The 21,982-nt window shown below is 42.5% G+C and overlaps 1 protein-coding gene across 3 annotated transcripts in view; it reads left to right on the plus strand.

Moving 5' to 3' along the window:
* The window catches only part of SORCS1 (sortilin related VPS10 domain containing receptor 1), a 602,977-nt gene that overhangs the window by 206,162 nt on the left and 374,833 nt on the right, over positions 1-21,982 (plus strand). For all 3 annotated transcript variants that reach the window (XM_030807336.1, XM_003255446.4, XM_012505615.2), the window contains exon 2: positions 12,405-12,472. In XM_030807336.1, the coding sequence (XP_030663196.1) occupies positions 12,405-12,472 (68 nt within the window). The remainder of the gene's footprint in view (positions 1-12,404; positions 12,473-21,982) is intronic.

Raw genomic sequence — 21,982 nt, forward strand, 5'->3', positions numbered from 1 at the left:
CACCTTAGCACTCAGACAAGGCAAACAAAAGATCTGCTAATAGAGAAGTCAGTTGTTATTGTTGACTATAATTTCTTAAGAGAGTAAAATGTTTTTCTTCCTCCCTTGCCTACATTAAGACTTTCCCATAGTAAAAGATAAGATCTGATACTTGCTTATTGACTCTCTCTGTTGCTTTTGTTAGTTGTACTTTATGGTAAATGAGAGGAGACAATGAAAAAAAAAGTTAAAAGCTTGCATTCTTTTCAGTTTTTATTCCAGTTTCTTACTGAGGTTTATATTCTGACACTTGGAACACAGTAATATGCATAGCATTATTTATTAGCTTCCTGCAAGTGTCTTGTGTTAACCTTGAAAAATAATACTTTTTAGAATTGAGTTGACTTCTTCAGACCTGTGAATAAACAGCATAAAAAAACAAGGTAGCGAAGTGGAAATGGAAAGACTTGCTTCATTTCTTCCTATTGAAGCTAAATATATAAAGGCATAGGAATAGAAGGGCCCCTCATCATTAACACACAGTTTGCTGCTTAATGGTGTGTTCGCTTTGTGTGTGGGTTCTCACATAGGAAGAATCTTAATATTTAGATAGTGTCTATAATTCAGACAGATACTGATTTGAAAGCATGGAAATCTGTCTTTCTGAGATCATCACATCAGGGAAGCTGGAAGAGAATTTCTCTAGCCCTTACTTCCCTTCCATCTTGCTCCTACAAAACCTGGGTTGTATCCCTCTTAAGTATTGGCACATCTTTTCTCTTTTTCTTTTTTTTGAGACGGAGTCTCGCTGTTGCCCAGGCTGGAGTGCAGTGGTGCCATCTCGGCTCACTGCAAGCTCTGCCCCCCAGGTTCACGCCATTCTCCTGCCTCAGCCTCCCGAGTAACTGGGACTACAGGCGCCCGCCACCACGCCTGGTTAACTTTTTTTTTATTATTATTTTTAGAGACGGGGTTTCACCATGTTAGCCAGGATGGTCTTGATTTCCTGACCTCGTGATCCGCCTGCCTCGGCCTCCCAAAGTGCTGGGATTACAGGCGTGAGCCACCACGGCCCGCATTTTTTTTCTTTTTTTTTTTAATAGACTTTCAGAGAGAAGATAATACAATAAATATTTCCTCATTGTTTTACAGCTCTAAACTGAGAATTCTGTGCATTGTCTGTGTTTGTGCAGCTGCATATCAGGTGAGCTAATTTGAGTAGGTACTAGCTTAAAGAAGGTTGGATATAATCTCTCTTCCCTTCTAAGCACTGGAGGGGAATGAGAACAGGGTTTGTTTCTTTAACTATAAAACAATGGGCTTGCGCAAGATATGCTATGTGGTTTCCTCCAACTGCAGCTCTGGAGACAACCACGCTAAGTTGCCAGCTTCTCCCCCTATTCCCTGGCCCCAGTTAATTTCAGGTCTTGAAGCCTTGGCTTTGGGTCTGTAGGCCTCTTTCATTTTTCTATTTTACTATCCATATGTAGAAAGATCTTGTCTTGAATATGCATTTTCCTCACATTTTGTATAATTATCTCATCTTGCTACTCTTTTGGGATTACATTGGTGCAGCTATTTGGTTTTTTTCTAGAAAAAAATATTTAATTTAGCATCTCCCTTATTTTCCTGATTTAATGTAAAAGAAAGTCAAAATCATTTGGGGCAGAATAATTTACCAAGAGGAAGAAGAATATGCAGTGGTCAGCTATGTACTATATATGGATATATATTTTGAGAATTATCCTCTTTTTATTATTCAAAATAAAGAACAGGAGAAGGAGGTGGCAGAGGAGGAAACAGGACAAGTGTCCTCAGTCTCTCCGGTTTGAAAATGTGAAATTAATAGATTTTGGAGGGAGTGCATTTTTTTTTTTTTTTTTGAGTGGATAGCATCTCTGAACTTGGGAAATAGACGAACCTGTCAAAGGTTAAATGTTGTATTTTCAAGATTTGCATCAAAAAGCAACTTAAGTCTAGTGGATTTGACAAGTTTAGTTTTGTTTACTAAATATAAAGACCTGACTCTGTGACTAGAGTCTGATAGTTTGGCTTAGCCTTATTATAACCTTTTTATTTTTATTTTTATTTTTTGGGCTTGTTACTAACAGGAAGGAACTTAGCTTTCAGCAAAGGGAGAAAACACATGAGTTCCCTTGAGTGAGAGCTGCAGTATTTCTCACATGGCAGCTCCTGGGACAGGAAGAGTCCTGCAACTCAGGTGCAGATTTTATGTCTTAGCTACAAATGACCTCTGGCTCTGTGGGGAAACAGAGTCAGGAGGGTATAGCAAATTTACAAAAAGTTTTTTGCTCTTCACTAGGGCTTTCCGTGTGCTACAATTTGCTGTGTCTAATGTTGATTCGGTTATCTGTATGTCCCTAGCTCTGTCTGCGTCACTGTTGGTTGGCTTGCCTTTTAATTTCCTCAGGGGAGGATGCAGTGGCTGTTTCACTCACTCAATTTCAGTGCCATGCAGAGGATTTGACATAAATAAACATGACATTAAATTATGTGTGGGCTGCTACAAAATATAAAGGGCATTTAGGGATTAAATACTTTTCAGAGGCAAAAATCCACTAACTGCTTTCTGGATGCTTTCTTGTACCTCAAATTAGTTTCACTCATTTCACTAACTCACTGTTCCTACTGTTTTTTCATTTCGTCAAGTATGTTTGTCTATATCAGATTACTTTTGTCTGTTAACTTCACATGTTCGTGTGTGAGTGTGTGTGGTGTGTGCGTGCGTATGTATTACCCACCAATTCCAGACACATTTCTATCAACCTTTCAACTCTCCTCTGGAGCACCTTGATCCAGCTTAGCCGTTATTGATTTCTTTCCCCTTTGATAACTCAAAAAGAGTGTAATTATGCGTTCATTTAAATCTAAATGATGATACTGTAAAACCATCTGTGGAAATCTGCAGTTAGCTGCGTGTGCATTTGCTGTCAGGAACCCCTGATCTGGCAGCAGCCAAGTTCTCCAGTAATTTAAATGGAAGGATCAATTCCTAAAGAGGATTTTACCAGGGTTCAAAACTTTAAAAAAATGTAATAATTAAATTTTAAAATGACCACAAAATGCCATTGACTTGAGGTCAGTAAAGAGTAAAAACTCAAGCACGTCTGTGATCCAGAAAATATACTCCAGCAATGTCTAGAAGAAGGCAGAGTGAGAGAGAAGGGTTTGTGACTAGTACCATGTCTGACAGATAACAGGGCTTCAATAAATGTTTTTGAAATGAACAGAAAGTGAGGGCATTTCAGTGGTTCTGCCTTGCCTTTAGTAATCATCATTCTCATATTAGACAGGATACCAGAAAGGAAAGTTTAGCACAGTGATTAGGATTCCATATGTGATGTGAGTTAGACTTCAAATTACTAGCTCGGTAATTTAACTTACTTAGCTTCTCTGTGGCTCAATTTCATCATCAGAAAACAATGAGATAATTGAAATTTCTTAATTATGATATCTGGCACACAGAGTAGACATCAAATAAATGCTACATGTTAGTTCAGGTTTCAGGTGACTTACTGAAAATCACACAGTGGTACACCCTAGTATTTGCTACTCAGCAGCCATTCCCTACTCTTTCTTTGCTGGCAGAACCCACCTTTGATCATAGTAAATGTCAAGTGGAAATACCAGTTTCTTGTTTTCTCCATCTTTATTGCAACCGCAGGTGGGCATGTGGCAGAATCCTGGTTGGTGAGGGTAAAGGGAGTTTGCTGGCAGGGCTTTTGGGAAAGAGTTTCTTCCCTAGGTAGAAAAAAACACAACAAAAACAACAAAAACCCATGTATACACCAGAGGCCCTTCTTTACTCTGCTGAATATAGCCACATCTTCAGGTGATGAAAAGAAATGTTATGACTGCTTTGCAAACATGAGGGTAAGTAGCACTGAGTGCTGACACTGTCAGAGAGGACACGTGGACATTGCTTAGGTCCTTGATGACACTGTTCGGCTAAATTAGTCCTGGAAATGCGTAAACTCTGGACTTCCTGCTATATGACATAATGAACCACTTATTGCTTGAGTCACTATTAGCATTCTGTTTCTTGCTGCAAACGGCATTCTACTAGATCTGGTGGCTAAACCAGCACTCAAAATCTGGTCTTGACCAGGCATGGTGGCTCACACCTGTAATCTCAGCACTTTGTGGGGCTGAGGCATGAGGATCACTTCAGGCCAGGAGTTAGAGTCCAGCCTGGGCAACATAGCAAGACCCTATATCTAAAAAAAAAAAAAAATTAGGCCTGGTTCAGTGGCTCATGCCTGTAATCCCAGCACTTTGGGAGGCCGAGGCAGGCAGATTAGGAGGTCAGGAGATCGAGACTACCCTGGCTAACACAGTGAAACACCATCTCTACTAAAAATACAAAAAATTAGCCAGGTGCAGTGGCACGCACTGGGACCTGTTTTCCCAACTACTCAGGAGGCTGAGGAAGGAGAATTGCTTGAACCCGGGAGGCAGAGGTTGCAGTGAGCCAAGATTGCACCACTGCACTCCAGCCTGGGTGACAGGGTGAGACTCCATCTCAAAAAATTAAAATAAAGTAAAATAAAATATTAGCCAGGCATAGTGGTGTGTGCCTGTAGTCCCATCTACTCAGGAAGCTAAGGCAGGAGGATCACTTGAGCTCAGGAGTTCAAAGCTGCAGTGAGCTATGACTGCATCACTGCACTCTAGCCTGAGTGACAGAGTAAGACCTTGCCTATAAAAAAATAATTAAAAATCAAAATCTGGTCGTCTTCTGGTTCCAAAGCCTTTTCTGTTTTGAGCAGAGCACACTACCAGCCTAATATTTAAGGTCCTCCACAATAGTGCCAAAGCCTATCTCTGTATTCTGACATTGTGTTGGGTCCCTACTCATACTCTAACCTTTAGGTAAACCAGAAGACTTGACCTTTTCTTAATGCTCCCTGAGCTTTCTCCCTCAGTTCCTTTCCTTACCGTACCCTTTGTATACCTCTCATCTTCATCAGAATCACACTCATCTTCTGCGATTTGTCTTAAATGCATCCTTTTCTAAGAATTGTCTCCTGATTACACTTCTCTTACTTGCTCCTTGAAAGACAGAAACACTTTCCTCCTGCTTCACATCTTTTTTCCTCATATTTTGTAAGTACCTGTGTACAGGTCTGCCTCTCCACAAGACTGAGCTTTTAGAGACTCATATCAAATATCATTCCTTTTTTTTGTATCCTCACAGCATGTATTTTTTTTTTTTTTTGAGATGGAGTCTTGCTCTGTTGCCCAGGCTGGAGTGCAGTGGTGCGATCTCGGCTCACTGCAAGCTCCGCCTCCCGGGTTTTCTCCATTCTCCTGCTTCAGCCTCCCGAGTAGCTGGGACTACAGGGGCCTGCCACCACACCTGGCTAATTTTTTTGTATTTTTAGTAGAGAGGGGGTTTCACCCTGTTGGCCAGGATGGTCTCGATCTCCTGACCTCATGATCTGCCTGTCTCGGCCTCCCAAGTGCTGGGATTACAGGCGTGAGCCACCGTGCCTGGCCTCTGCACAGCATGTATTTTAAAATTACTGCCTTTTAACAAAGCTTAATAAATGTTTATTGAGTTAAATCTGCAGAATTTTGGAGCTGAAAGTTCTTTTCTTCTAAAGAAAGCTCTTATTTTCTGAAAATTATGGAAGTTCTTATTCTTGGATGTATGACCTCCCAGGATTCAAGAGATGAGTAATACTATTAAAGTTATATTTATTCTTTTATGCCCATAAATTGTATCAGATCATATTCTTAAAGGATTCTTGGATCCCCAAAAGAATGAGAACCTCTGTTTAAGTTGGAAAGTCAAATAAATACTTACTGAGCCAAAGACACACAATCTGGAACATGCATATTTTAAGGAAAACTAGTGTTGTGAGTTTGCTTCTTTTCCCTAAAATTGGAGTGCAAAGAAAACAATCAAAAACAAATTTCTGGCCATTGAACACTCCTCTCTTATTTTATCCAACCCTTCGATTCTCATGAAAGATTACTCCAAATCTCTTCAGGCTCCTTATTATTCTCTTCCCCCATATTTGCTTTCATCAGGATCTGTAAATACATCTGAACAAGTGGTTTCTAGCAAGCTGCTGAAATAAGCAGAGAGGTGGCTATCTGAGCTTGGACAATGAAAAAACACTAAGGCATGCTGTAAGATGGTGGGAGTAGGACAAAGGCAGCCAGCATCAGCACCGCCCAACCTGCTGGCATCTTCAATATGGCTGTTCCCTTGCTCACCCAAGCCAGACCATGGCCCACCTCAGGCAAGAGCAATTATGACTATTAGTATGGCTGAGTGCTGTGGAGTCTTCCCATGTGTTACAAGAAGCACCTGCCCATGCCATCCCTGAATCACCTGTGGTTGAGAGGAACACAAAATAGTGCTGTTTTATAGACTAGGACCTAGTCATCATCTGCATTATTCAGGATTTGGAAATATAGACCATAAGGAATGGAAGACATTTTAGGATCGTGTACTCTAATCCTAAGCCCATACTTTTGTTTCTTTTGAGATTTGATACTGCTTCCACAGTTGGACATAGAGGCAAATTATTAATTGAAGAGTGAAGAGATATGTCCCCATTTTCTTTTTCTTTTCTGTTGTGGTTTTTTTTTTTTTTTTTTTTTTTTGAGATGGAGTTTTGCTCTTGTTGCCCAGGCTGGAGTGAAATTTTGCGATCTTGGCTCACCGCAACCTTTACCTCCCAGGTTCAAGCAATCCTCCTGCCTCAGCCTCCCAAGTAGCTGGGATGAAGGCATGCACCACCACACCAGGCTAATTTTGTATTTTTAATGGAGACGGGGTTTATCCATGTTGGTCAGGCTGGTCTCCAACTCCTGACCTCAGGTGATCTGCCTCAGCCTCCCAAATTGCTGGGATTACAGGCATGAGCCACCACACCCAGCCCTGATATGTCCCCATTTTCTAAGATGTCCTTGGATGAGCAGTAGGTGGGCTAAGTATCCTTACAAATCCACTGACACCCCCCCAACCTCCTGATGCAAAGCAGGTGAACCCCACAATTGGGGCTTAGCCTGGGAGGGTTCTTGACTTCACTCAGAAAAGAATTCAAGAGTGAGCTGATGGTAGAAGAAAGCAGGTTTATTAAGTGGCAATGTATAGCAGAATGGCTACTCCTTTCAGAGCAGGGCTAACCCATAGGCAGTGTGCCCAGAGTAGCAGTGTATGGGCTGTTTGCTAGCAATATTTATACCCACTTTTAATTACTTGCAAATTAGGGGGTGGGCTATTCACAAATCTCTAGAAAAGGAGTGGTAACTTCCAGGTGTTGCTATGGAACTTCTCAACTGTCACGGCACTGGTGGGAGTGTCTTACACTAAGGAGAGCAGTGAGGGCAACTAGAGATTGCCTTTGGCACCATCTGCTAGTTCTGCAGTTTTCTTCATTTCACCCTGCCGGGACCAGGAAATAAGTTCCTCCAGTCTCTTGCCTCACTTCCATCCCACTTTCTGTGGGGTGAATTCTTTTGTAAATAAAAGGAGGAAGACACTATATTTTTGTTTTTAAGAAAAGAAATGGAAAATTCCTATGCTTCTATTTAGAAAAGCATAGAAAAATTTTGGTTCTCTACAATCTAATACTTAGTTAATACATAAGTTGTCAAAAGTTGCTGTGTGTAGAACCAGATTACCAGGAAGGTGTTCTCAGGTTCCTTAAATGTTTGGGGTTTCATTTCTAAATTATATTTTATGTTAATAATAAAAACCATGCTGTCATAGTCAAAGGCGTTACATGACTGATAATTGGCAGAGGAGAGACTGCCTGTCTTATGCTGCTGGCAGGTTAATTCATTTCAATGCATACCTGTAAATAAGGCTTCTTGCCCTACCGTTTTGATACAACAGAATATTTTTCGCTGACTTTTGGTAATTTACAGTGGAACAGTCTTATTAGTCATCCATATACCAGCATCTGTTTGTGAATGTTTTTGTTCTGTAACTCAGTGCAGAAAGAGGTTGGGGCTAGAAGGAAGGAATGAATTGACATTTTCCTCTCACAGAGTCCTTTGTGATGGTTTCTCAACTCCCTACCCAGAGGGAGTGAGGGCTAGAGTTGATGGAATTATTCAGTAGGAGCTTTGTAAGGGCCTGAGCAAAAGGTCACTAATAGTTTGGGAGCCCGGGTTATGAAAATGTGGCTCAGTGCTGTGGGAGAAGAAGCCCTTGCTCACTCCCTTGGACCCTCTCCCATTCCTGCACAGAACCTGACCTGGCACTGTTTCTGGCACCCTTCTACCCTCCAAGGAATGAGTAATTTGAGAACAGCAGCTTGGTGAGTGGGCACCGGCATCCTCTCTCTAAGTATGGACTGGCCGGGTGCGGTGGCTCACACCTGTAATCCCAGCACTTTGGGATGCCAAGGCAGGTGGATCACGAGGTCAAGAGATCGAGACCATTCTGGTCAACATGGTGAAACCCCGTCTCTACTAAAAGTACAAAAATTAGTTGGGTGTGGTGGCACGCGCCTGTAGTCCCAGCTACTTGGGAGGCTGAGGCAGGAGAATTGCTTGAACCTGTGAGGTGGAGGTTGCAGTGAGCCGAGATCTTGCCGCTGCACTCCAGCCTGGTGACAGAGCGAGACTCCGTCTCAAAAAAAGAAAAAGAAAAAAAAGTATGGACCAAGTGAAGTTCCTCCCAAAAGTTTTGTAAGCGATAGATGTGGCAAGAAGGAGTCACAGTGGAAGAGGAAGTGCAGATGTCATGTGGTGACAGCAAGTCCTAGACTGGTGAGGGGGATACTTGAAGCATGTCACTGTGGAAATCCCAGAAATAACTTGATGCTGAGGTCCTGGTATGGCATAGGGGAAGGTTATCAAGTCGTAGATAATTTGGGTCATAGCTATTTAAAGATAATATCCTAAGATTTAGCGAGGAACCTTAAAAAGCTAGTACCATATGGTGACCACTTGTTTTGAATCAGGGATGTTTGAACACTGTATAATGAAAACAAGATACAGAAATAAATGGGGTGCTGATGGATATGCCACTTTGTGTGGGGGTATATGTGTTCATATGCATTTTGAGATGTATGTGTGTTCATCAAAACAGCTTTGCTTTTTGGTTGAACTTGAATACACTTGAACTCAGAGTTTTTCTATACATGAAAATTGTGTGCTGAATGAATAAAAATAAATTATGTGTATATTATTTAAGCACATACAACATTTCACTTAATTGAAAAGTTCCACTGAAAGCTGGACACAGTGTCCTGCACCTTACTCCCAGCTACTAGGGAGGTTAAAGTGGGAGGATCCCTTGAGCACAGAAGTTGAGACCAGACTGAGCAATTGCGCAAGACTCCCATCTCAAAACAAAAACGAAAGCAAACAAAACAGCTCCATTTTGTTCCATTTTGAGTTTGAAAAATACACAAAGACAACAGAGAATATAACCAGAATAGGGAGACAATTGCATTTTTTCACATTTTCTCATTTAAATGTAGTGATTTTGGCTCTGGCTCCCTTAACAGAAACTGATTTGTTAAATAGTATTGCCGTAACAGAAAAGCAAACAAACAAACAAACAACAAAACATATCTAACATAAGGATGCATCGTTGTTCAGCAATAAGATGGTAAATAATGCACAGAGGCAGTGAAGGGAAAAAAGAAAAAGAAATCTCAAATAATCGATTGAAAACATAACTGAAGGTTAGCAGTTCTCCCATCTTTCTTGCTCTCGTTCTGAAAACAGAAAGATTAAATAGATTGATTCAAGCAGATATGCTTTCAAATGTCATAAAGGACTCCCCTTCTGGTGCTGTATTGATAAACTGCCTGAGTGTATCACTGGCATTTCAGTTTTACTAGCCCTGCAAGAAGAGGCAGGGAGCGGTTTCTACCGCCCTGCCTTCCTGCCCTGGGATTGCTTAAACAATTTCTGTGTGCTCGTGCGAGTGGCTCCACACCATTACATGCTGGGTTAAAGGGTTCCTTCTCCAGGGCGCCTTTGAATTCCCTCATCACAAGAATGGGAGACACAGCCTGTGATCAGCTGAACTTCATTATTTAGTTTAATGCGGTCTTGTATCAGGAGAGCAACTACCTAGAAATGCTTTATGCCCACACCCCTATTTTCTTGGTGGGGGATTTATAGGCTTATTCGGCAAAATTGTACTGAGGTGGAGTAGCAACATCATTCTGTGTCTTCAAACAAACAGCCACCCTGCTGCCACTGATCAGCGTTCCTGGGATGGCGGTGATTGAAATTTAGCACTGAGAGCGACTTAATTGGCACATAGGTCTGTTAAGCATATGCCCCCACCACAGGCATGCCATCTGATGTGTCCATAGGGTGCCCCGCACCTCACACATGCTCACGTTTTGCTAAAGAAGCAAAAGTTTTGAACAGGACCTGGAAGGAAGGAAGCTGTGCTGTAGTTTAGGAGAGGGGTGGCCTTAGATGACAGGTACTCAGGGATCTCTGCCTGTTTTTAAGTTACTGTAATTTTTTTTCCTTCCTTGAACTCAGAACAAACCTAAGGTTTGCTTGCTGTGAAATTAAAAAGTTCAGAATGTGTTCACTGATGCTTGTGCCTTCAATAACTCAAACGCTGTGCTAGTAGAGTGGAACTTGGACTCAGCATTCCTCAGCAGCTTGCAGCCCCGGAATTTAAGGTTAGAATGTTCTATGCTCACTGTGGCTAGAACGGACCCCTTGGCCTTCAGAGAAGAATTCAGGAAATCAATGTCAACATTTTTCTGCTGAGTTGGAAACAGCTGGGCTGGGCCAAATGTTCTAGGTTATGAGTACCAGGAGGAAAATATGAACTTCGACAGAAAACTGAGCAAACCCATAATGTTTTTCCCTAACGTAAGAAGAGCAAGTAAAAGGTGGAGAAATCAGTGGTTGGGAACACACATTGCTCTGTGGAATCTTCGCAAGTGTCCTTGGGCTCATGTATTTCAAGTAACCAGGTGGACTCTGTTCATTGCTGCAGACACCAGAAGAAGCTGTCTTCCGGAACAGCTGTGATGGGAAGGGTTGCGGTGTGACTGAGAAGGGGTATATAGCTCTATCCACTTCCCTTTTCTTTCCTGAGCGCTTCTGTCCTAACTGGATCACGGACTCATAGACTGAATCTGTTTTTCTTTGTGTTCTCTTCTGGCATCAGACAAAATCCTGGGCTCCTAATAAATGTTTGTTGAATTCTGAAAGAATGAAATAGTTTAGGTTCCTCTGGGTAAAGTTGGAAATAGTGCTGCTTTCGGTTTCAGAGGAGGATTTGCTGTGAAGCGAATATAGCTTAAATTTAGCATTCCGCAATTCTACGGCTTCTTTCCTGAGACCTGTTCCTAATTTTTGATTTTCTCTGTTTCCTATGGACGGTTCCATAAGAAGTATATTACACAGTAATTATCTGGACCCCATGAAATAGATTTGCTCCTGTTAAAATGCTGTCGTTTAGCCCTGCCAATGTGGCTTCTATTTAATGGCTTTCCTAGAAATTGGAAGTCAGAAGGAAGTTAAAACCAAGCTCACATAGGGCAAAGGGAAGGAATTAACATTTAAGAATCCCATGCTAGGCCAGGTGCGGTGGCTCACGCCTATAATGCCAGGACTTTGGGAGGCTGAGGCAGGCAGATCACCTGAGGTCAGGAGTTCGAGACCAGCCTGCCCAACATGGCAAACCCCATCTCTAAAAATGCAAAAAAATTAGCCGGGCGTGGTGGTGGGCGACTGTAATCCCAGCTACTCGGGAGGCTGAGGCAGGAGAATCGCTTGAACCCGGGAGGCGGAGGTTGCAGTGAGCCAAGATCGTGCCACTGCACTCCAGCGTGGGCAACACGAGCGAGTGAAACTTCGTCTCAAAAAAAAAAAAAAAAAAAAAAAAACCACATGCTAATAGATATGTAATTTGTATTTGTTTCCTAATTTAACTTCAAACAGCAGTTCTTTTGGGAGATAGCATTACTCTTCATCCCCCTTAATAAATGGGCATACTGACATTCTTTCAAATAATTCTTTGCTGTCTCCTAAAAAGATGGTAGCTAGGCACATTGGGTAACCTGCTCAATGCACCCAGCTACTAGGGCTGGAAACTAATCATTGACCTTCCTTTCTCCCAGGCATCTGCTCAGTGAGTACCTGAGTCGTGTGCATATTTGGCAGCTCTGCCAGCCTTCCCTAAAAGTGTTAAACCCACTAGGGAAAGAAATGCCTGCAGGAGCAGGTAACCCTTGCTGCAGGGTGACAGGGAGAAAGGTGGGGAGAGGATAGGCCTAAGCAGAAAGACACGCCAACCCTTCCCCAGTCAGTGCGGCAAATGCTGTAACAATTCATTCAATTATGTTAAGCGCCTATTAAAGGAATCCTTAAGCTCTCCCTTGGGCCATTTCAGTTCTAAGAGATTGTAATTGTTTGAGACTAACCGTGATTTCTTCTTTTGCCTTCAGGTGATTCTCATTTTGACAAAGCTCTATGACTATAACCTGGGGAGCATCACGGAGAGCTCGCTTTGGAGGTATGTAGATAAATGGAGCTAATAATTACCGTGTTATTTAAGCGTGATGCCTGCTACTGCTGTCCCACCCACTTTTTCCTGGCAGGAAGGTTCCTGGTAATGTGCACTGCTTGCTTTGTCTCTTTCTTCTCTGTTTCCTTTAGTGATGCGCTGGGCTTTATCTCCAGGCAGGCCAGAGCTTTACTTTCTTTATAGACCCCTTCTTTTAGTCAGCCAGATTCTTTTGATAACCTGTACAATAGGTTGTGTTTATGCACTGTCTCACTGACCTGTGAGTTTATAGGAGCAGAAGTGAGACTGGAAGTCTCCTTGCAGAAGAATCAGCACAGCCTCTAAGTCTGCAGAACGAGGCTCTCTACCAGGGAAACTTTTTTTTTTTTTTTTTTTTTTTTTTGAGACGGAGTTTTGGTCTTGTTGCCCAGGCTGGAGTGCAATGGCGTGATCTCAGCCCAGCGCAACCTCTGCCTCCCGGGTTCAAGTGATTCTCCTGAGTCAGCCCTCCGAGTAGCTGGGATTACAGGCATGCGCCACCACACATGGCTAATTTTTTTGTATTTTTGATAGAGACGGGGTTTCTCCATGTTGGTCAGGCTGATCTTGAACTTCCAACCTCAGGTGATCTGCTGGCCTCAGCCTCCCAAAATGCTGGGGATTACAGGCATGCACCACCACACCTGGCTAATTTTTTGGTATTTTTGGTAGAGACGGGGTTTCTCCATGTTGGTCAGGCTGATCTTGAACTTCCGACCTCAGGTGATCTGCCGGCCTCAGCATCCCAAAATGCTGGGATTACAGGCATGAGCCACCGCGCCTGGCCCAGGGCAACATTCCTTTACTAACTTCCCTTCCATGGCGGTCCTGCAGCTCACCAGCAGCACAGGCATACATACTCATACTCATGCACACCCTTATCTTTGGGATTCACACTGTATTGCTTCACACGTATAGAGTGTGGAAATGATACAGGATTTTTTCAGTGCCTCTTCGCCAGCCAGAGACCTCCGCAGCCAGCAGTACCTCTGCTTGACTTTCGCTTGTGCCCACAGGGCTTGCTCTGCCCACTTGGCCCATCAGGCTGCATTCAGCTCATACTACTGGTCCATATCTCATGCCTGCCAAGGGCAAGCCAGGTGCACCAGCTGCTGTGGTGGGGTGGGCAGCTCCAGGCATTGGCTCTGTGCAAGGCTGTGGCTGGACCAGGTGTACAGCAAGGGGCTTCCGCCTTGGGTGCTGGTGTCTGGATGAGGGGAATGCGGTGGCACCCTAAAAACTCGGAGACACCAGCAATCATGGAACTCCAAAGGGGGTGTTACAGCATGACACAGCCATGGCTTGGGGAGCTGAGGTCTGGGCCCCCAGAAGGGTCACAGGTCTTCTCTCCTTCCCACCAGCCACACAGTACAGCAAATGGGGTTGGGGGGGGGTTTCAGCTCATTCGTGTTACAGCTTGTTCAGTCCCACTGCTCTGCTCTAGCCCATGGCTCCTAGGCTGGCCCGGCCCCACTGCTACTTCCTGTTGTGTGGGGCAGCTGCCTGGCCCCAACAGAGGACAGGAAGGCTACAGTGTTACAGCTCCTTTCTCACTCACTGTTTGGTGGGTCCCAGGTTCTTTCCCTGCATCCAAGAAGAATGAGGTTATATGGACAACTGGAGCGTGATCAAGGCAGAGAAGAGTTTTATTGAGTGATGGAACAGCTCTCAGTGGATAGGAGACCCAAAGTGGGTAGTCCCTACCAGAAGGCAGGTAGTCCCAACGTGTGGCTGAGGGCAGGGTTTTTATAGGCTCAAAATGGGGAAGGTGTGAGCCATAGGTAGAAAGAAAAATACATATTGGGTCTCAGAAGAGTTTCCCATCCATGATTTTAGACCCTTGGTAGCCCAACCGCCCAGTCATGCTGGTATTCAAGGAGCTCCTCTATGCTAAGGGATTTGTACCTATTCATTTGAAAAATTACTGTGATAGTGGTAGAAGGCCGACAAATTCCTAGGCAGATAGGCACAAGCCCCCAGTGAAACCCAACCTTCAAGCCACTAGACAGCCTGAAGCCTGAAAACCAAGCTGCCAGTTCTGGGTATAGTCCCTAGTTACAGGGATGTAAGCTGAAAGCCTGGGAAGTTTTGTAGAGGCCTTAATAAAAGTGTCATTTTTTGTGCAATAAGGAGCCAGCACCTACTATATTGCTTCAATTCTGTAACCCTTCATCAGAATCTCTGTGACTCTGAGCAACTTCATACTTCCCTGATAGATTTCTCTAATGGATCTCCATGTACAAGAGTAAAAGCCAGCATTTTTTTTCTGCAGTGCATTTTCCATATAAAGTATAGTCTGCATATTAGAAATTTAATAGCTAATGCAGTTTTGTCTCACTGGGACAGAGGCTTCAGCAGTCATAACTCTCCACCTGCACAGTGGAAAGGGCATGCTTGCGGGGCCTGAGGAGCAGGTCGCCCTAGACTGTGGAAGCTCGGATTCAGTACGCTTTTCTCTCCATAATGGGGCATTGTTACTAATGGCCCAGTCTAGGAAGAATATCCTTTTCAAACTTAGTGGAAAGGGTTAATTTAAAAAATGGCATCACATTCCATTAGTATCAGGCTTCCCTTCTGAAGGAGCAGTCTACTTGGGTGAAGTCTGGGAAAGTGTGGCGAGAATTGACCTGCTGGCTTCTCAATCTTAAGATGAATTTCACTGAAGGATGCATACTGTCATGTGCCACATAATGCCATTTTAGTCAATGAAACCATATACAATAGCGGTCCCGTAAAATTATACTGTATTTTTCCTGTACCTGTTTTGTTTAGATATGTTTAGATATACAAATACCATGATGTTACAATTGCCCAAAATTATACTGTGTTCAACACAGTAACATGCTGTACGGATTTGCAGTCTTGGAACAATAGGGTGTACCTTACAGCCTACATACGTAGTATGCTATACCTTCGAGGTTTGTGTAAGTATACTGTATTATGTTCACACAATGAGAAACTCACCTAAGGTCATGTTTCTTAAAATTCACCCACCTCATTAAGTGATACATGACTGTATATATACATATAGTCAGCCTTCCCTATCTGTGGGTTTTAGATCTGTTAATTCAACCCATCTTGGATCAAAACTTTTGGGGGAAAAAAAAACAACGCAACACTATCACCAATACAAGTAAAAAAATACAGTATAGCAATTATTTAGATCATATTTGTATTTGGTGTTAGAAATAATCTGGGAATGATTTTAACTATACTAGGGAGAAGGTCAGTAAGTCATATGCAAATACTACACCATCTTCTATCAGGAATTTGAGCATCTGCAGATTTTAGTATTCATGGGGGGGTTCTGGAAACAATCCCCTCCAGATACTGAGAGATGACCATGTGTATACACACACGCGTGCACATGCATGCATGCACACACACACAATACCCACAGATACATAATATATTTTTAAAATATACGCCTAATAGTCATTTGCCATATATCATATACTGGTGTGACTACTGCAGGTATGTGATATATTAGAAACTGATAATTTTATTTATTTTAAATTATTATTACTATTTGAGACAGAGTCTCACCGTCACCCAGGCTGGAATGCGGTGGCATGATCACAGCTTACTGCAGCCTCAGACGCCCAGATAAAAGTGATCTTCCCACCTTAGCCTCCCAAGTAGCTGGGACTACAAATATTTGCTACTACCCTAGGCTAATTTTTTAAAATTATTATTTTTATAGAGACAGGGCCCTACTTTGTTACTGAAACTGGTCTTGAGCTCCTGGGTTCAAGTAACCCTCCCACCTCAGCCTCCCAAACTTTCAGGATTACAAGCATGAGCCACCACGTCTGGTCATTTTAGTACTTTAATAGGAATGACACGTACCTTACTGACAATGTAATTTAGAAAAGGGAGAATAAGGTGGAAAAATATGTATAATATTTTATATTATAATATATAATATGTCATATATAAAACCTCGGTAGGAGTTTTGAACAGCTCACAGTGCCCATACTCAGAGTTCATGGAACCTCCGTAGGTATGTTAATACATAGGAGGAGTGGGACAGGCCTGGGTGGGTAGAGGACAGGGGTCAGGAAGAGAAAGCCTTATGGTTCTGAGTTGTCTAGCACAGCCTTGCTTGAGGGAAACTAGATGGCCTAGCACAAACTGACTTTCTCCTGCACCAGCTCATACTGTTACCAAAACACCAGGGATCCAATCTCAGCCCTGCTGGTCACTGCACAGAAAGCCAATCACTGAGACAACTATTATTGCCAAGGAAGAAGGCTTTAACCAGGTGCTGGAGCTGAGGAGATGGGAGATGAGTCTCAAATCCATCTCCCTGACTCACTAAAGTTAGGGGTTTAATATAGCAGGGAAGAAATGTAACAGTGTGTTGGAAAACAGGAACTAGGGAAGGGTGAGGAAATAAAATGAGGGGCCTGGCATCTCATTGGCTGAATGCAATGAGCTGGTGAGATTTAGTTCTTTGATACTTTTTGAGAGGCTTCCAGGGCCTTTCCTGAGGAAGGAACTCAGTTGAAACAAATGTTAAGTTTCAAGCTTTAAGACAGGAAGGGCCAATTCCTATTTTTATCCAAAAGAAGTGTCTATGGGACTATTGGGGCGGTTTCAGTACTTTATGCTCAGAAAACCTGCCTATGCCAAAAATTGGGGACTATGACCTCAGGCAAGTCTTAGACATTTGCAAGGTACCCATAGCCCCGAGTACAGGACTTAGCATAGAGCTAGTGCTCAGTAACTCTGTTCTTAAACAGAGCAGTTAACACAACAAACTTCACGGTCATCCAAAGATAATTTTATTATATTGTATTTTATTTCTTTTATTTATTCAACAGTGTTGTATTGATTAATTCCTTTATGCCTTGGAACGATCTGGTCCAGTGAGGGGAAGGTGTGTGTGTACCTAGATCAATAGCAGATAGGCTCTGTCCTCCAGATTTTTTTTTTTTTTTTTTTTTTTTTTTAAGAAAGAGTCTCGCTCTGTCGCCCAGGTTGGAATGCAGTGGCGCCATCTTGACTCACTGCAAGCCCCGCCTCCTGGGTTCACCCGCCATTCTCCTGCTTCAGCCTCCAGAGTAGCTGGGACTATAGACACCCGCTACCATGCCTGGCTAATTTTTGTATTTTTAGTAGAGATGGGGTTTCACCATGTTACCCAGGATAGTCTCAATCTCTTGACCTCGTGATCCGCCCGCCTCGGCCTCCCAAAGTGCTGGGATTACAGGCGTGAGCCACCGCGCCCGGCCAGGTGTTCCTTTTTAGAGGGGGACAAAGATCTGTGGACAGTCAAGGTGAGAGGGAAATACACTTGCATGTATCCCCCCTTATGTAATTGTATTGAGTAAGTTATTGAAGCAGCCGCCCAGAAATGCCAGATCTCAGAATAAGATACATATAATGTAAATAGACTCTTACACAACCATAAGTGTTGTAATAAAAATATGAGATAAGTGTTACTTCTTTACTTTGCTCATGTGGATATTTTCTCGTCTTAACTCATCTTTTGAGTCCTTGAACCCAGCCCCTTGCTGGTTTAGTGATAATGGTAGTAATGATAATACTGAAAACCTTTATTGGTTATTCACTATGTGTCAGCATGATGCTGAGTGTTAGACATGTGTTATTACATCCTCTTAATTCATTTTTATGGTGCACCCAAGGTCGCACAATTAGCAAGTAGTAGCCTACAGACTTACAGACGTGTTACTGAACTCCATATGTTCATTGCTTATCTGTCTTCCAGAGCTCTGCCTTCTGGTGGATCTTTCTATACCCAAACAAATAAACAAGATAATATTTTATAGAAATATATGTGTATATTATTATATAATATCTATATATGTATTGTGTGTATATATATATATACACAAAGACACACACACGTACAAACACTATATACAGAGTGGATAGGGTTTTCTATGTGCTGTAACATTCTGAGCAGCAATTGCCTTATTCCTGAAAAATACTGGGTGACAGAGAAATGGCTTCTTGTCCAGCAAGTAGATACATGCACTTTTCAATTGAGCCCTTATTCTTTACAAGTTTTAGCAGCTGGAGAGTCAGAAAGGGGCAACTGGCAAATACCCTTGAGGTGGTAGGGTAGGCAAGAGGCCAAGAGGCTATTGACCTTATAGTGATGTCCTAGGGCTGTAAGCCTTGCTGGATATCAACAAACCAGGGAAGACAGAGAGAGATGTCACTGTACCAGATTAATGAGCTTTTGCTCCCAGTTGGTCTTGTCATTGATTACACCTTAATCTTGGAGCAAGGTGGTGATTTTTGTTTCATTTTGTGGTGTTCTTCACTCAGGGAGTCAAACTGAGAGGAAAGGGGGATGATTTAATGCAAAACAATTAACTGCACCTTAAAATTGTCTTAACTTTATAGTGGATTAAGCTTTGAGAATTGGAGACCGTGGCGGTTTTACCATATTGACGCAAGATAAGCTTAAAGGTTGAGATAAATAAAATGTCAAAATCTAGAATATAGTACTTCTGAGAAGAAATATATTCATCTTTTTTTCCCTGTTGTGCTAGGGCAATCAGCACTCTGTTGAGAGAGGCTTAGCTGGTGAGAAAGCCCTAGGCAATTCTGGAAGGAGCTGGAAGTCTACTCTCTTAAAGCAGCACACAGCCTGCAGTGCCTGTCTTAGAGGTTGCCTGACATAGCTGACTTCTCAAATTCAATGTCCTGTTCTCAGATCCACATGGGACACAAGCAGGCTTCTAACTAGGTCTCCAGAAGTACGTACTTCTCAAACAGCAAAACCTGCTTTTGGAGGGGCACAAAGCAAGTGCAGTTTAAGGAGAGAGAATGTGTTAGGCTTTTGATGTGATTCTGTATTGATAGCCAGCCCTGTCCCATTTTCTCAGGAGACACATTTTCATGGGCATTACACATCGTGATTATCAAGAGAAGTTCCCCAGTAGTGTTTGTGAATAATAGCCTTGAGTCAGAGGCTGTGTAGGGATGAGGGCAGCCTGTGCTCTCTGGAGAACTCCTTGGGTTCAGGCTGAAGGGAACTCACGTGCGTGTTTGTGAGCCTTCTGCGAGCCCTATGGGTGAGTCCCAACACCTCCCTTCTCCTCCACGCCACATCCAGGGGAAGAGCAGTGGGTGGCTTGGGTCAGATTGTTAGTCCCTGCTTTGAAGGATGTTTTGCTACCAAATCCAGTTTTCACTCCACTATAAACACAAGGCTATATGCACATCCTAAAAAGAAAAAAGATAATAATAAAACCAGAGTGCGATAACTTCCAGGCAAGAGAATTCTTCATGTCACACAGATTTAATGATGCTGTTCACACCTGTGCATACAAATGTTTAGTACCTCTCCAAAGTCTAAGGGAGCTAGTCAAGCACTCAGGCAGGATCCGGAGGTGTTCTGGATTGTGACTCTTTGGATTCTAGATTCCTTAGTGTTTTGTAACTCCCATTCCATATTTGTGTCATTTGGAGCTGCTTGTGGTTCCTGAACTTACACAATTATTATTATTTTTGAGACGGAGTCTTGCTTTGTCGCCCGGGTTGGAGTGTAGTGGCACAATCTCAGCTCACTGTAAGCTCCGCCTCCCGGGTTCACGCCATTCTCCTGCCTCAGCCTCCCAAGTAGCTGGTACTACAGGTACACACCACTGCGCCAGATTAATTTTTAAATTTTTTTTGTAGAGACGGGGCCTCACTTTGTTGCCCAGACTGGTCTTGGACCCCTGGCGTCAAGCAATCCCCTTAACTCAGCCTCCTAAAGCACTGAGATTACAGGTGTGAGCCACTCCACCCTGCCTACATTTATTTTACTAAACCTTGTTTTTTTAAAAAAATCACAAAAGTAATGTATGCTCATTACAACGAGCCAGAAAAAATACAGATACATTTTTTTTAAAAAACTATGAATAGTTTCTTAAAATACCACCTAGATCCAGCTTTCCTGATATCTGTGATGTTATTTTTTCTCTTCATATCTTTATGACTCAACTAAAAAATGTCAACAGATATATACATACCGTAGGTCTACTTTTTCATTTGTTTAAGAAAAGAGAAGTATACTATTCACTGGACTATGACAACCTGATTTATTTCACTTAACAATGACTCTTGGGTGTCTGTCCAGATGAATGCATTGAAAAAAATGGGCCAGACTTATAAGCATCCCAGTGTATGCATATCGTACAGTATATTGAATTCAACAACTGCATGCTTAATTAACTTATGTATTGCTTCCTACATAGCAAGAAGTGTTTTCAGTGCTTTTATCCTTTTAACAACCCCATAAAATAGGCACTCTTTGTAGCTGTAGTTTCTTTTCTTTTTTTTTTTTTTTTTTGAGATGGAGTTTCACTCTTGTGAAGAGTGATGGCATGTTCTCGGCTCACCGCAACCTCTGCCTCTCTCTGGTTCAAGCAATTCTCCTGCCTCAGCCTCCCGAGTAGCTGGGGTTGCAGGTGCCTGCCACCACGCCCGGCTAATTTTTTTTGTATTTTTAGTAGAGACAGGGTTTTACCACACTGGCCAGGCTAGTCTCGAACTCCCGACCTCCGGTGATCTGCCCGCCTTGGCCTCCCAAAGTGCCGGGATTACCGGCGTGAGCTACCGCGCCCAGCCTGTAGCTCCAGTTTCTAGATGAGAGAAGTAAGACTTAGAAAGATTTAGTAGCATGCTCAATGGTCTGACAGCCAATTAGTCAGACAGAGCTGGCTCCTGACTATTCTCTGAATGCCTGCGCTACACTGCTTCTCTGTTACCTTTCCGATAGATCTTTAGTTCATTTCCTCAAGAGTTGTTATTACACACAGTGCTCTGATAAACATATCTGTAAACATATCCTTTTACTTTGGTAATTTTACCTTCGTAAAGTACAAGAGAATTCTTAAGATGATATTGTTGTATCAAAAATGAATGCATTTATATTGTAAATGATACTTGAGATTACATTCCAAGAAGGTGCCAACAAATCATACACGTGAAGGCAATAATAGTTTGCAGATTTCCCCGGGCTTTCATCAGGACTGGAATTTCCAATACATAACTTTTAAATCAGTATTTTGGATGAAAGTGATGTCTTGATCTCAGTGTATTTTGATGGGTATTTTCCTGATCGCAAGTGATGGTGATCATCTTTTCATATGTGTATTGGTCTGTGGCACTATGGACCTCTCTTTCTCCCTCACTCCTCAGGCAAAAATAATTGCTTCTTTCTCATTAATCTTGTAGTGAATTATGTATCTTTGACTTATAATGATTATCAGATGTATATTTATTTTGTTCAACAAACATCTCTTAGACCTATCTGTATGCCATGCCAAGCAGTGTACTACATAGTCAGTGGGAATAAGCATATAAGTAAATAATTGTTCCTGTCCTGCAGAAACCCCAAATCTAGTTAAGAGCAGACTTTCAGTGGTTAGTTACAGAAGTGTGCTAAACACAGGGTAAAATGTGTGCATAAGTTATTGTGATGTTTGTCTGTTTCCATACTGTATTATTAGTCTG

This window comes from Nomascus leucogenys, chromosome 3 (genome assembly GCF_006542625.1).
Source record: "Nomascus leucogenys isolate Asia chromosome 3, Asia_NLE_v1, whole genome shotgun sequence".
Classification (NCBI taxonomy): Eukaryota; Metazoa; Chordata; class Mammalia; order Primates; family Hylobatidae; genus Nomascus; species Nomascus leucogenys.